Genomic DNA, 17278 nt, shown 5'->3' with positions numbered 1-17278 from the left:
AACCGCAGTAATACACTCTTAAAAACAAATGGTATATAAATAACATACACACTATGTTTTAATCTTGTGATGTAACCCCCCTGCTGTGTATTTCAATAGAGCTTAATCATCTGCAATTCCAACTGTTTGGTAGTAATTATGCCAACATCAAGAAAAACAGTGTTATCTAATTTATTGGAAACACTATGGGGAAATGGCCAGCAGGCATGTCTGTAGTAGGCGTGTCGTTAGTGATAAAATATAAATGTTATTATTTTTATAGTCGTACATACACATGTACATGAATTTTCTAGAAGTCAAGATGTGAATGTATATGTATGCCATACATATGATAAGAATATTTATTTCAACTAATACCTATTCAGAACTGAATAAAATCAGAGAACATGTGTGTAGAAATGTACAGTATTGCGTATGTCATGCTGTGCAAAATTGCAGCTGAAAGGAAATTGTTTTCAATAAATATCTGGCCCTGTTTTGTATGATCCGTACAGGGACATCTGCATGGTACATTTATGTACACATATAGCCTAGGTGTAGCTATAGACATGATGAAAATCTGTAGCAGTAAGCATTGACCCATACTGTAATGAGAATAAGGTAATACTGTATGGCGCTACACTAACTCAGTCACGCATTTCAGTGGGCTGGCCTCAAGGTATTTCTATAACCTCATTACATACAAATCAGACAACCATGGCTAGCACTCCATATGCTTAACTACATGTACATTGTAGATGGACATTTTGTAATATCAAATTCAGTTGTGAATTTCATAGTTAGCAATACAATGTACACATGTACTATCGATACATTTTATTAAAATATCTGGAGTTGATATTTGTTGGGTTGTGTATAACATACATGTACATGTACCATGTAATATAGTTTAGAGAAGTCTGTGAGAAATTTACACTAGTTGATTATTATTGTACTTTGAAAGACATGTAATATACATACATTTGTACATATGTACATCATGTACATGTATAGACTGATACATTTTGTAATATGAACAGAGTACATGTACAAACATGTACATTGTACATCTATCTACTGTGTTTCTATCTATCTACATGTATCTATCTATCTATCTATCTATCTATCTATCTATCTATCTATCTATCTATCTATCTATCTATCAACATTCTATCTATCTGTCTGTCTTATATATATCTGTCTTTATCTATCTCTATCTAGTATCTATCTCTGTCTATCTATTTATGTCTGCCTCTATCTACATACATGTATGTACATGTATCTGTATATACATTGTACATGTATCTACATATACATGTATCTATCTAGCTACTATCTGTCTCTATCTATCTATCTATCTATCTATCTAGCTATCTATCTATCTATCTATCTATCTATCTGTCTATCTATCTATCTACCTATCTATCTATCTATCTATCTATCTATCTTAGTATCTATCTATCTATCTATCTATCTATCTATCTATCTATCTTAGTATCTATCTATCTACGTCTATCTATCTATCTATCTATCTTAGTATCTATCTATCTATCTATCTATCTATCTATCTATCTATCTATCTATCTATCTATCTATCTATCTATCTATCTATCTATCTATCTACGTCTATCTATCTATCTATCTATAGCTGAAGTGTTCTGCCAGTGTCTAGACATAAATCAATCACCATGTAAATCACATGAATATTGATAAGGGCACCATTACAATGTATGTCTCCATTATTTTGCCAAATATCCCACTTTTAGATATAGTCAATTCAGCACTATCAGTGTAATGCTGTCTGTGGTCAGCCTTAATTAATGTGATCAATTGTCAGTTGTTCTCTGACTGCAATAATTCATTGAATATGAGGTGAATTCATCCCTGTATTTAATTCCCATGATGATATACAGTGTACATGTAGATGTAAATTACTGTACCCTTGACGATTTATAAATGGCTTCAAACTTGTCAGAATGCAGAGAGAACACTGTTATCAGAAGTGACCCTGAACTGGGTGTGACGTACAAAATGTAGTTGTGTTCACAATTTACATGTATTCAGTGTTGATGGATTTGATGAATTTTTTACGGATACTGGAACAGAACTCAGTGACCATGAACTTGTGATTAAAGTGTAATTTCTCTCTCAAAAGTAGAATGAAGAATTCCATTCTGTACTTTAAAGTGTGTATGTGATATGAATAACTTGTATACATGTAGTTGGATATACACATATACAATGTAGACTGAATTGTATTGCATGTAAAAAATGATAATGTGTGTGTGTGCTCATCATGTACTTTTTACATTAACCTTGCGCAAAGGACATACATGTACACATGTAATGAATACTGTAATGTTAATCTTGAGCATGTACATGTACATGTCTTGTATGTACATATAGCCTGATCACCGTACAGTTCTTTATTTGCGATTGAACATAAAAGTGAAAGGCTAGATGAAATAATTATTATAAAATAGATATTCATACTCTCAAAATAAAGATGATTTAAAAAGAGTGTTGTTTCTCCTCCCTGGCTCATGCTATAAATAGTCTTGTCTGTACAACTTTTTGTGTGACATGAATTTTGTGTGAATGAAAATACCTGTGCACATACTGTATATGATGAAATTAAATGTAAGAATGTTTTGTATGTTTTTTATTGTAGGCTCTTGCTAGTGCAGTTGACCTGTCCAATGGACACCCAGCTCCAAGGATAGCAATGTCATGCGGAGAGATCAACAAACATATCGACATCACAACAGGTGAATGGGTAAATGATGAAGATGACAGTTCTGATTGTTTTGAAACCAAACCAGAAATACTAGATTACTGTAAAAAGGTGAGTTTGTAATTACAAATATGTATCAGTCCAACTTCAGTGATATGGTACGATAAACTTTGCAACACAGATGCACTTGAGTATGGCATAACTTGAGTTTGAATAAAAGGACAAGTGTACATGTAAGTCTGGTTAAAACTTCTACTTTATTTGAATCCGAACATTTCAATTGTGCACAGATAGTCTTTTTCAAGGGCTAAAATACAAAAAAAAAGTATGAAGCAAAGAATAAGAATACAGAAAATGAACAAAAAGCTAAAATGAATCCAGTAAACCTGTGTAAAAATAAAAAGAGGAAAGAACAAAACCTGGTGAGCTGTAATATTCATAATTTGTGTGTACATGTCGTCATTGTCTGTGTATTGTCCCTACACTGTAAAAAGGTCAAAAGAAATATTCATAATTTGTGTGTACATGTCATCATTGTCTGTGCATTGTCCCCACACTGTAAAAAGGTCAAAAGAAATATTCATAATTTGTGTGTACATGTCATCATTGTCTGTGTATTGTCCCTACACTGTAAAAAGGTCAAAAGAAATATTCATGATTTGTGTGTACATGTCATCATTGTCTGTGTATTGTTCCCACACTGTAAAAAGGTCAAAAGAAATATTCATAATTTGTGTGTACATATCATCATTGTCTGTGTACTATTGTTCTGAGGTCACTGCATATAATCCCAGTGTCAAATTTAATAACAAGATGTGTGTGTATAAACATAACATATGATAATAACTGGTATTAAAATAAGTCTACTGGACTGCAAGTTAATAATTCAACAAATTTTAACCTAACATACCATTTGTGATGTACAAATATGCACTGTCATTAATAGCAATTATTTAATGAGATACATTCGTAGATGGCCTTTCAAGGACAGCTTTCGCTAGTCTCTGATATATCATCAGTATTTTAAAAAACTGTTGCCCTTTATTCAAAGTACACTCAATACCTACAAATTATAGAGTAAACATCTCAAACAATTGACCGTAAATTAATATGTAGTCCACCATCTGACCGTTGACATTATCATTTAGCAGTTGTTTGACTTTCATTTTCTTACTCTTAGTATTTGAGTATTAACCTTTTTCAGTCGTAGTGTTTTTACTGAAGGCTTTGTAACCATAGTAACAGAGATTTAAAAACGTGATAAAATGTACACCCCTTTTCAAATGGTGAAACATGAAGCAGAAAAAGGCATCATGATTAAAAAAAATACTGGAAATATTGTCAATCTATTTTGCTGGCAATGAAATTTGCCGAGTTGACATTTTGAAATATGTACACACCCATTTTATTGCATGCTGTATGTATAGCCAAGATGGCTTCCCCTTTACACGTACGATGTATAAATGTGACATCCATATTAATGACAGTAGCTGTTGGCAGGATTTTTTTTCTTCAGCATTATGAAGTATGTAAAATCTAACAGAGTTTTTTCGTAGACATATTAGTCAAGTTTCCTTAAATTATGGTCAAAATACTCAAGGGAAACTGAAGATTTTCTAAAGTCTTTTGCTATCTGAACTCTTTAATCTGAGTGAATAATGCAAATATGGGTCTCATTGGTTTGTAGTCGTATGTAGGGGGAATTTACTGCTTGTGTAGGTCCAGACAGTGAATACAGTGCATAGCGATTGTAGATTACGTATTCATGTCTTAATTCCCCTAACTGCAGACTCCGTGTGTACATGTACATTTTGCAAATTTATGTATCCAGTGCAGTGTGCCCTCTAGTGATAGCCAAATTTTGTTGTTTACGAGTCAAAATGTAGTGTGATTATTCTCCAAATTTCAGTTTTAAGAATTATTGTCAAATATTGTTAAAATTGCTGATTGATTAGACATTTTGAAATGTGCACACCCAGTTTCTTCAATGAAATTTGAAACCAATGTTCCAATACACAGAAACAAACACTCACAGTGTGCCCTTTAATGATGGCCAAAATTTTGTTGTTGTGAGTCAAAATGATAAAAACTGACATTTCTTGTCAGTCACTACATAGTAAGAGATAGGGGAACACCAAATTTTGGTGCATCACTAGAAATTGTGTGCATCAGTGGTGCGTCAAATTGGGGTAGAGGGCACACTGATCATTTACAGTGAATGTTGTTGTATTTTATGACTCAAATTCTATAAATATATATGTACTGTCTATACATGTATGTTTGCAGTAAATGAAAATTTATGCAGGTTTTTCATAAAACATGATTATTTCAAGATAGTCATTCTTTTTACATATAAAGGTAATAAATAAAGGATAAATCATGTCATATAAATCATCTTTTATAGTTTGTGGAATTGAATTTGTAGGAAAGTGATATTCTGCTAGTCTATTTTCTAAAAATATTTTAATAAACACTAACATGTATAAATCCATATTATATTTTGGTAAAATACTAAAATGAAAATATATATAAATATTTTAGTATCCAAAATACTAATATACAGCATCATGAGAATTAAAGTATATACATGTATGATTAAAAAAAGTATATATATATATATATATATATTATATAATACTAAAATTAAAATATTTTAATAAAGATATTTTAGTATCCAAAATACTAACATACAGCATCATGAAAATGATATTGGTGAAGACAACTTTCTAAAACAAATCCATATCAGTTAATCAATCAATCAATCAATCAATCAATCAGTCAATCAATTTTGTATAGTGTGATTATTCTCCAGATTTCAGTTTTAAGAAATGTTCTTAAGAACAATTTCTGTGTTAAAATTACTGATGTAGTAGACATTTTGAAAGGTGCACACCCAGTTTCTTCAATGAAATTTGAAACCCATGTTCCAATACACAGAAACAGACAATCAGTGTGCCATCTGATGACAGCCACAATCTTCTTCTTGTGGGTCAAAATGGTAACAAATGGAATTTTGTATGAGTCACCACATAGTAAGAGATAGGGGAATACCAAATTTTGGTGCATCACTAGAAATTGTGTGCATCAGTGGCATCAAATTGACATAGAGGGCACACTGCAGACAAATATACATTGTAAGTAAGATGTTTTTATTTATTCACCAATTACAGATGTACCCAGAAATGGATATAACCAATATTGTGGAAGCTAATGACAAAGAAGAAGTTAATGAGTGGTGTAAGATTGGTAACATTGGTAAATGTAAACATACACACAAAGTGACACCCTACAGATGTGTAGGTAAGTGTGTCTAACAGGCCATTGCAGTCTGCAAACAGGAAATTGAGAATACAGCGCCCTCGCTCAGATTGGGGTATCATTACCTCATAGTACCGTTTCTTAAGAGCTTTGTCCCTTGGTATTCTATAGAAGTGTAAATCAGGGATGTTTTTCACATTGTTCAGACATTAAGGAAAGCAGCAGTGCTCTATGATTAACCAAATAACCTATCATGTATACCCCCAAGGTAGACATAGACAGGAAGTAGAACGCCATCCTGGCAAATTTTGGAAAGCCCTATTCATTCTAATTTTAACAGGGCATAAGCTGTGTTTAATACATTTGTGGGGCATAATATTTTGCTACATGTTTCAAACAGCACTCGCAGTATTCTATTTACTGAAGCATACTTAATCGTCACTTGCAATTGAATGAACCCTGGTAATAAGATATAACTTATAAAAACGATGCTATGACATATTTTTTGACAAATATAAATGTGAAGGAAATCACTATTATGCACTCAACTATTGTACAAAGCTAGAAGACAACTGAAATGTTATAGAAGGCATGCATCCAACATTAACATCATGCTAGAATTGTCAATTGAGATTTTGTGTAATTCTTTTGACTTGAGTAACAACTTTAGAAACTCAGCTTGTGCCACTTTAAGACTAATCCTAATGGGGCTTTCTAGGCAAGCATTGTGTGGTATCTGAAGTCTTTCAAGTCTCAACAAGTTTGTCAAAGATTTAACCATTTGCATAATAGGCATGGAAGTGACTCTTTCAGTTAGAGTATTAAAGGCATTTGATCAAGCATGTTCCCTCATTATCTAATATGGATAGTCATGTACTGAGGAGGCCAACAGTATTGCTCCAAATTGAAGTGCAGTGTACACATTGCTATGACAGCTCTACTATAGATTTGTCATGGGGTCTATTTTTGGCACTCTTGTTAACCCTTTCATTCCTAGAGACGACATTGGAATAAATAGAAACTTGATTGTAAGACCATTTACTAAAATTTAAGAATATAACTTCATTGGGAAGTAATATTTCTTGAATTCTGGTCTAAAATAAAGTTGATCTTTTTCCAAAAATTACAGAGAAACAAGAATTTTTGTTCAAAAATTTTGGCGGGAACGTTTCTAGTCCTGAAAGGGTTAAACCTTTCTGTATAATGGGATCTATATGTTAGGCTCTCTTACTGCTCTGGTGTAGATACATTGTTTGGTCTCATGTAGGCTCTCAGGGTATGTCATTTCTTAGATGCTATAGATGTATTGTTGGGTCCATGGATGCTCTCAGGGTATGTCATTTCTTAGGTCCTATAGATGTAGATGTATTGTTGGGTCCATGGATGCTCTCAGGGTATGTCATTTCTTAGGTCCTATAGATGTAGATGTATTGTTGGGTCCATGGATGCTCTCAGGGTATGTCATTTCTTAGGTCCTATAGATGTAGATGTATTGTTGGGTCCATGGATGCTCTCAGGGTATGTCATTTCTTAGGTCCTATAGATGTAGATGTATTGTTGGGTCCATGGATGCTCTCAGGGTATGTCATTTCTTAGGTCCTATACATGTATTGTTGGGTCCATGGATGCTCTCAGGCTATGTCATTTCTCAGGTGATATTTTCAAGGCCTTGCAGTTAGTCAGTCAGGCAGGCACCATTTCCTAGGTTCTCAGAGAACGGAAATGACATTTGAGGTAATTGATTTAATAAGGGTTACATGTATATGCAGTAGATGTAGTTCATCTTAGATGACAGACCCTTATTTATTTATCCTCTATGGGAACACCATCTCTTTGCATACAAATAACATAAAAAAATACAGTTTGTACTGATAAACACGTACACATGCAAAATCAGCTCATGAGATATACATTGTATGTATATATATATGATAATAATATTTGTCATTCGGTACTGTAGGCCATGGGCCATAAATGTACATATCTGAATGAGAATAATGGTTCATGGTCACCAAAGTATGTTCAACATAGAATAAATAAATAAATCATCTTATGTAGAGAGGTTTTCTTCCAATAGCTGTTTGTATATTTTCATGGCAAAGAATGTAAATTTTCCAAGGTTTTGAAGAATGAAGGTATTTGTTGACTGCATTAACATATATATGACTCAAGAAAGTTTCTGTTATGCATTTATGCGAGTACAAAATGTGAGCTTCAGCAAACTTCAAAGAGTGCCTTTTCCAAATTTGTTACGCAATGGCGACTGTAATGATATATTTGTGTTTCGTTGTGCAGTTGGTCAGTTTGAGAGTGACGCACTAATGGTACCCAGTGGCTGTAAGTTTTCACACATACACGGATCATTGTGCACAACTCACGACAAGTGGCGTGTGCAAGCCAAGGAATCCTGTGAAAACCTAAAGATGGAAATACACAAGTATGGCATGCTGCTACCATGTAACGTTGATAAATTCAGTGGTGTGGAATTTGTATGCTGTCCAGTAGAACCAGAAGAGAAGAAAGAAAGTAAGTGTCCTGAAACATGTACGTTCATCTGGTCGGTAAAACATAGTTACGTTCTTGTACCACAACCAATTTTATTATTTACAAGTAACATTTTACCTATTCAGGTTGGCAGGCTTTGTCAATCTGTCCATTTGCTGGCTTTATACCGCTAGGCAAATGTTACGCGTAAGTAATGAGAACCCTTGGTCGTTGTACAAGAACATATTATTACTAAGAAAGTAAGTACATTTGTATATGATACATATATGTCAACATTGCCTACCTTTCATGGGTAAATTGTTACGAATGGACAAACTAATCATCCATAGAATAAGGTATAAAAGCTATAGATGGACCACTGTACAGATCTGAAGTTACACATACCGGTACTACATGTAGCATGCAGAATAAACTTTGGAGTGATTCTAGGAGTTTCTATCTGTACATGTATATATAGTATTACAGTGTAGATCTAAAGGTACACATACTGGTACTACATGTACTGTAGCATGCAGAATAAACTTTGGAGTAATTCTAGGAGTTTCAGTAGACTTTCCAAAGGTGTCACAAGTCATAGGATGCTTAGCATGTACATGTACATTCAATCAATCAATCAATCAATCAATAAGAAAATTTATGGAGCACCTGTATCCAAGACAAAGTATAGTTCAGAGGTGATGTACACTTACATATTGAAAATTTTCGCAAATAAGTATGTTTTCAGGTTCTTCGTGAAGACATTGACTGTGGGTGTCTGTCGAAGCTCCATTTCATTGACATGAAAGTATAGCAACCATAGCACTGCTGTAGAATTACTTTCCCATTACCTATTACTGTCTCAGTCTGATGTTAATTGATAAAAGCAGTATGTCGTGTACATACATGCTGTATCAATGATTGTGCTATGTCAGCAAAACCATGTTTACCAGTGTATGGGCCTGAGATCACTTCACACGATGACTACTAATATGGTTTACTTCAACTCACCATAAATAACTAAATACAGAACAAACACAGTCGCATTGCAGCCCAAGCAGAACATTTCTTCAGCTGTATCTCTGTACACCCATGTAATCTAGGCTGGATTTATTGAATAATAATTGATTTTGATCATTCTCTACTTCAGCTGAACCACTCCCAAATGTTGAACCTCTGAGCATCGATGGAGTTGACCCTAGTGAGGATGAACATGACGCTTACTTCATTCTGGATGAAGAACAGGAAGATCCCAAAGAAGAGCATATTGAATTTGAGAAAGCCCGCGAACGTCTGGAACAGCACCATAAAGAACGTATGTCCAAAGTGATGAGACAGTGGGAGGAAGCCGAGGAAAACTACGAGAATTTGAAGAAGTCTGACCCAGTAACTGCTGAGAAGGAAAGAAAGGAAATGATGGAGGTGAGTAGATGTACACATTAGCGTTCTCTCCGAGCAAGAGTACCAAGCTGGTGTGTAATTTCTGAGCACCTTCTTAAAGCAAAAATATAACTCTCTAAGTGAACAATGGATGACGTACTATATTTGTGTGAATTTATAGCACAAAGACATTCTGCATAGCTTACAAAATATCAATCATACTACGAACCACTCTCTTTTATGCAAAAAGGAAAACAGGGAAGAAATACCGAAATGTTCCCACCCTGGTCTCTAACTGGTGAAAATTTGTACTCACAAGAGTCAAAATATTTCTGAGAAGCTAATCCCAAAGTTTCACTGACATTAATGAATATTCACAATTCAGTAATGTACTCTTTACTCATCCAATATGTGTTGTTTTTTTTGGTGCAGAGATTCCAGACCACTGTAATGTCACTAGAACAAGAGGCAGAAGCTCTCAAACAACAATTACGGGATACGCATCTTACTCGCATTGAAAAGGCTATCAACAAGAAGAAGGAACAAGCTCTGGATATGTACACTAAGGCACTCCAAGCTAGCAACCCCAAGGTAGGAAACTGTATTCCATACTTATAAATCATTGGCTTGGTGTAGGCCAAATAAAAAAGAAGAAGTTTTTTTTGGTTCCAGTTACCCGACCCCACCTAGATTTTCATGCCGACCATAAACTTTTCTTTTACGTATTCGAGAAAATAATAATAAAATCATGAAGTCTCGCAAGAAATAGTGAGTGCGGAAACTGGCATCAACTTAAAAAGACAACTTTTTTTAAGTATTCGAGAAAAATAATAAAATCGCAAAAATTGTGAAGTCTCGCAAGAAATAGTGGACTTAAAAAGACAATATAAAACTATTCTTCCAATCTGTAATGGCTGTACGTCTGATAGTAAGAAATAAACAACACAGAGACCATTTGGAAAACAGTGGAAAACCTGAAGTAGACACTCGCACAGAAAAAAATATACAATACAATAAAATGAAAAATCTACCCACCCCACATATTTTAAAATCGAATGTAATCGGAACCACACAATTTTTTTTTTTAATGCCGTATAACATGTTGTATTTGAAGTTGATATATGTGTGTATCTTTATGTAAAAAATGAGTAAAATGTTTGGCCTCACTCACTAAGTAAACAATGGATGAAGTACTACTTTATTTGTGTGTATTTACAGCCTAAAGACATCCTGCATGGTTTACAAAAGTTCATCCGTGCTGAGTACAAAGACCGTGTCCACAGTGTCCACCACTTCAAACATCTGAGACAATCAAATCCCAAGAAGGCTACTGAAATCAAACCAGCACTGTTGGAGCACCTCTTTGAAATTGAAGACCGTATCAACCAGAGTATTGCAATGCTGAAGAAACAACTACCAAACATGTACTCTGTCCTACAAGATAAAATCAGTAAGTGTTGTCTATCGTTGTATTCTGTAGCTAAACTAGGACCAGTGCTGTCTATGATTTCTAGAAACATAATTGCATGGATGCCAGGCTGTTTGGTAGCTAGCTCTTGTTGATGGTATCTTGATAAGAACCCCACCCCACCCTAGTCCAGTTCCATGACGGACAGTATACACACTTTTACCATCTAGTCAAGGTCCCCAACAATTGCACATAATTCTGTGCTCCTCCCACAGGGTTCATATAAACACAATGACGCCCTCGCATCTTAGTTTAAACAAACTGGAGGAGGAGTTAGACATTTGCATATCATTATTATGTGCTAAATTCCCACGATAGTCAAAACATGGTCAAAAGCAGCTGTATCAAATGTATTATTAATGATGACAGCCTGTCAATTTGTGATGGATTACTACTGACATGCGCCGCTGTTCTTCGCTCACCATGACGTTCAAACACACTTGACACCTTTCGTTGGGACCTTAACTCGACGGTAACAGTGTGTATACTGTCCGTCATGAAACTAGACTAACCCCACCCCCACCCCATGATACATGTATGTTTATGAAACTTGACATGTCGCATCTTACTGAGATGTGTTCGTTGTATTTCAAATACTATAAGTAATTTGTTGAATTTTTCATGTACATTGAATAAACTAACTTGTACACGGTTTTCATAGATGATATGGTGAGTGATGGTGACCAAGACTACATTGAGAGTTCACTCTTCCTGAAGCCTGAACCAATTATCGCAATGGACAACACCAAACCTGTAGCACTTGAAGTTGAGCAGGAAGAACCCGAAATGGAAGAAGTAGAAAAACCAGCTCAGTTTGATTGGATAGATGAAAATGAGAAGGAGGAAATGATGGACCCAGATGTTAAAGAAATGCTCGTAGATACAAGTAAGTCTACAATAATTGTAGGATGTTAACCCTTTCATTCCTAGAGACGACATTGGAATAAATAGAAACTTGATTGTAAGAACATTTTGTAAAATTTAAGAATATTACTTCATTGGGAAGTAATATTTCTTGAATTCTGGTCTAAAATAAAGTTGATCTTTTTCCAAAAATTAGAGAAACAAGAATTTTTGTTCAAAAATTTTGGCAGGAAAGTTTCTAGTCCTGAAAGGGTTAACTGTCGTAACCCTCTAATAGGGTGACACAGATGGTACTTTTTGTTGGAAATACATGAATGATACTGAAATTACAGTCTATGACATGACATGGATTCTACAGTGGCCAGACATTTTTGAATAACGTACGGTGTGTGTGTGTAAAGTGTTCAATCATAACTTATACAGAGACAATTTGATCATCTTACAGCTGCCGCCCCTGAGGAGACAACTTATGACGACGAAACGAAGGAAGACGAGTCTGTCCTACCTGAACAACATAAACCAATGGCTCAACAGTATGCCGCTAACAAGAACAGTAATTTCAAAGTCAAGCAAGCCTTTGCTGACGTAAGTATGGTATGCTGTTCAGATGTAACACAAAATATCATCAGAATTGTATTCAGATAACAATTGTGGCAATGAAACCCCCACAATACCTGTGTATATTTTACTTTTAGTGTTTCAGTTATGTTAGTATCGTTGTCAGTGCCACAGATCTGATGTAAAAGCTATAATACCACAGATCTGATGTAAAGTCTATAATACCAGAGATCTGATGTAAAGTCTATAATACCAGCGATCTGATGTAAAGTCTATAATACCACAGATCTGATGTAAAGTCTATAATACCAGAGATCTGATGTAAAGTCTATAATACCAGAGATCTGATGTAAAGTCTATAATACCAGAGATCTGATGTAAAGTCTATAATACCAGAGATCTGATGTAAAGTCTATAATACCAGAGATCTAATGTAAAGTCTATAATACCAGAGATCTGATGTAAAGTCTATAATACCAGAGATCTGATGTAAAGTCTATAATACCACTGATTGGGTTTGAATTTGAATGCATATGTCAACATTAAAAGATTTGAATGAAGTGGTGGAACGAATATCATCATGTCATCACCACAAAAGAAGGCGTGGTATTAGTAGAAAATTGCAAGACGGTGATAGCGTTTGTCATTGTATTTCCCGTACTGATGTAGTTGAAATATCAGATTAATTATTCTTGTTACATAGCAGATGCCAGAATGCATCCATGATTTATGAAAACTTTTAACCTAATGAAAAAAAAAAAAAAAACCTGAAAATAATCGAACCCTTCCATGGCATACAGCTAAATTGTCTTGTACATGTAACATTGAGACTTAAAATTTACAACTTACTTTTTGTCAACAGCAACCATCAGTGGTTAAGAAGAAGATGCCCTACATGAAGAAATCAGCCCTTGCATTAGGCCTTGTTGGTGGCGCCGTCGCTGTGGCAACAGTTGTGATTATCGCTTTGGTGGTTGTGCGTAAGAAGTCTCAGCGAGTACCAGTCAATCATGGCTTCGTTGAAGTGGATCCCAAAATGACCATGGAACAGAGGCACATCAACATGATGCAACAGAATGGATATGAAAACCCCACATATAAATACTTTGAAATGCAGTAGAAGCTAGGCAGACTCAGATCCACTTCTCAAATGAACTTTTCAGTTGTTGTCAGAAATGATCTTTCCAGACATTTAGTACATTATATAGTTGTATACAGTAACAATTTTAACACAACAATGGTTAGGAAAAGATATACATGTATTGTCATAATAACGATAATCGAATTTCAGGCTCATTTTTTTGAATATTGAAAAAAAAAATTGAGCGATGTTATTTCAAGTTCATTTGAAGGTGGATTGTGTGAAGTACTTTGTGAAATGCATGAGAGATGTATATCTATTCTTATTTCCACCCAATTTATGATGGACATTGAAAGATTTCAAGTAAACTGAACATATCTGGGTGCAACTGTAGGTTGAATTGAAAGGGGGTGGTTTCCTATTTTGTAAATAGTACACGATCCTGTCCTGAAACCATATCTTTACCCACTCTGTTCACCTGTTACTGTGGTGTTGTTGTTTCGTCAAGTAATTATTGCCTAAGTGTGCAATGTCTCATGCAGTTCACAAAGAGACTAATATATTTACTGTATTGCATTCCCTTTCCTATACTCCAAGTCAAGATCCGTAATTGTTCCCTGCATGTTGTTATCGTGTTTCTGTGGCAACGTGTTCCTTTCAAAACATGACACAGCAGACAACTTTGGCCCTTATATTATAAAAGGGTGACAAGCATAGTCAAGGTAAAAATTATCAGTCCGAAATTACCTAGTTGGGGGTTTACCAACGCATTTACCTCAAGGTATGAAATATTAAAAGTGAACAGCAGACATAATTGCATATCTAAAAAAAAAAACCACACACAAAAAAAACGATCTGTTGCCATGCACACTGTCCCCCCGCCCGCCTCCTGTTCATCGCTTTGCTGTAACTTAACACTGTCCCCAATATTGGTCATTGTGTTGTGTGTCATGTCTACATGAAAACAGGTGTTAATCAGAAGAACTATGAACTGTGCCGGATGTGCATAGGATAGTATGTCATTGTTGTTTCATGGTATTTACTCACGCAATCATGCACCTATGTAATCAGTGATAAAAAGTATTGAAGTATTTAATGCCGTTCCATTGTTTAAAAAAAAAAAAATTGTACTGAGCAAATGACAAACTGAAACATTATTGTCAATTCTCCAAGATAGAAAGATTATTATGTAAGTTTTTGCAAGATGAACTTAGTGTGTCCTACATCATTTTCAGTATTCTGTTGTTGTCCAAAAACCTCATCTCTATACTTATCATTTTTGTTTTGATTGGTTGCCATAGCGTCAACAGTTACAAACCCTAAGTTTGTGCCTGGAGAAAGACTTGTTTGTACAAGTTACAGTATCATTTTATTACATACTTGTATCATTTGTTGACAATGGTGGTTAGGGTAACACCCCCTGTTTCGGGGGATGCCACACTCTGATCCCTGTAGACTTATATCATTTGTTGACAAGGGTGGTTAGGGTGACACCCCCTGTTTCAGGGGTGCTACACTCTCATCCCTGTACTGTAGACTCGTATAATTTGTTGACAAGGTTGATTAGGATGACACCTCCTGTTACAGGGGTGCCACACTCTCATCCCTGTAGACGTGTATCAGTTGTTGACAAGGGAACTATGGTTTTAATTTTTGGAATTTACTATGATTACAATTTTAATCAAGAAAGGGGATTGTTGTATTGTCTACTTCTTGCTATACCCCCCATTATCATCTCAGCCGTGGAATAGTCCATTTGTTTCCTCATATTAGGTCGATCCACTGTACTTGAGATGGGGACCAGTACACTTTCCCTGGCTTGCTTTCTTTTAATCTTCCAATACTGATATATTTTTTGATTTTAAAAAAAAAAAGAGAGAAGAAGATTGGTTTTTGTAATCATGTTTAAATTTTTTATATATTGTAGTAGTAATTAATAGAACTAGTGGACGAGACCACCACGCTGCACACACAGAATGGTGTAGAAACGTACTCGTATACCATACTAGTGTGAGTTTCAGTTTTTTTTCCAATGTGATAGAGAGTGACGGGTGTAGTGGCATTAGACTATTCATAAAATGATATATTACTTGACCAATTCCTAAATATTTATTAGACCATCATTACTCGTTTTAACTTCATGTGCTTTTTCGCTTCAAATATATTGATAAGTGATGAGAGAGAGATAACGAATTGAAAGAAAAAAAAAGTTTACCATCCTGGTCACACTGAAATCCATCCCAGCATGGACTATTTGTATTGCTTCTTGTTGTTGTACAATTTGACAAAGTATAGAAAGTCTTTCAAGACAGGTGCTTTGTTAGTTCACAGCACCCACTTGAGGACATGAATCTAACAAGTACACCATGAGAAGATGTTACCAGACTGCAGACATTCATTCTAGTTTCAGAAAAAAAATCTCATCAACTGCTTCTAGGAGGAGTAGCCTCTCTCTTCCTAAGCTGCAACTAAATAATAGTCAGTGCGACTTAGACCAATTACTTATATATATAATAGTTCCATGTTGTGTTGGATTTATGGCATGTTCATGCGCTGATGCAATAAATGTGGGCAATACTTGCAAAGTCTCTAAAAAGGATAACAAAAAAGGATAGTATACTATGACTGGCTACAGCACGATGATATAAAAATTGAAGCTAAGGTGATGTTTACAGGGCTAATTTCTAAGTGTTGGTTGTAATACGTCTATATATATAGTGACAAGGGGTTTAAATCATCAATGTCATGTGTTTTGTGGTGTATGCCAACTTTTATCATACTAGTGTTCAATTGTAAATGAAAGTCCTCTGCTATTTCAAAACGCCTCTATTGTAGAATCACATTGTATACCGATAGCTATTATATAATGTATACGCAGGCCTGAGTTTGTGTGATATTTGACCCACCAGCATAGATTATTAAGGCACCCATATGACTAGTTGGTCCCGCATTATAATGTTAAGTCAGTCAGTCAGTCAGTCAGTCAGTTGGTGAGTCAGTCAGTTTATCAGTGCTGTAACATCTTTATCACTTTTATTATTAAACATACTCCACAAAAAAAAATCAACAAATGTTGTATGTTGTTGTTTTTGTCGTTGTGTTTTTGTCGTTCATGATGAGCGAGAAGAGAGATGTATGTATACACTAGTTTGTAAGATACAACATGTATGCTACTTTATTTGCTGTCAGTGTCACTTCGTAAACTGATAATGTGATATTTGTTATACCATGCCAGAAGCCAAGTTGAACAAAAAAAATATGGAGTTTATACCCTGGTTGTTCTACATCATGACTACGTATCTACATCACTGGTTCTGCTGTGTTCAAAATATGAGTCAAAACATTCAAAATTACCATTAGTTTCCTCGATTTTTCTTTCATATTTCTGTAATTACGTTCGTTATTCTCCAATATTTTTCTTCATTCAGCCAAGGAAAATACTCATGACCTCAGGGTTTGTCACTACTTATCTAGC

The 17278-nt window shown here is 35.0% G+C and overlaps 1 protein-coding gene across 1 annotated transcript in view; it reads left to right on the top strand.

Moving 5' to 3' along the window:
• Positions 1–16866, top strand: part of LOC144444753 (amyloid beta precursor like protein 2-like) — a 41099-nt gene extending 24233 nt beyond the window's left edge. Inside the window, exons 2-10 of the mRNA XM_078134279.1 lie at positions 2651–2824; positions 5884–6013; positions 8267–8497; positions 9603–9874; positions 10265–10423; positions 11051–11282; positions 11962–12186; positions 12610–12749; positions 13585–16866. Of these exons, the coding sequence (XP_077990405.1) occupies positions 2651–2824; positions 5884–6013; positions 8267–8497; positions 9603–9874; positions 10265–10423; positions 11051–11282; positions 11962–12186; positions 12610–12749; positions 13585–13842 (1821 nt within the window). The 3' untranslated portion in view covers positions 13843–16866. The remainder of the gene's footprint in view (positions 1–2650; positions 2825–5883; positions 6014–8266; positions 8498–9602; positions 9875–10264; positions 10424–11050; positions 11283–11961; positions 12187–12609; positions 12750–13584) is intronic.
• The last annotated feature ends 412 nt before the right edge of the window (positions 16867–17278 follow it).

The sequence above is a fragment of the Glandiceps talaboti genome, chromosome 13, assembly GCF_964340395.1.
Source record: "Glandiceps talaboti chromosome 13, keGlaTala1.1, whole genome shotgun sequence".
Taxonomy (NCBI): Eukaryota; Metazoa; Hemichordata; class Enteropneusta; family Spengelidae; genus Glandiceps; species Glandiceps talaboti.
The sequence above is the reverse complement of the archived record's forward strand: the minus strand, read 5'-3'. Positions and strand labels throughout refer to the sequence as shown.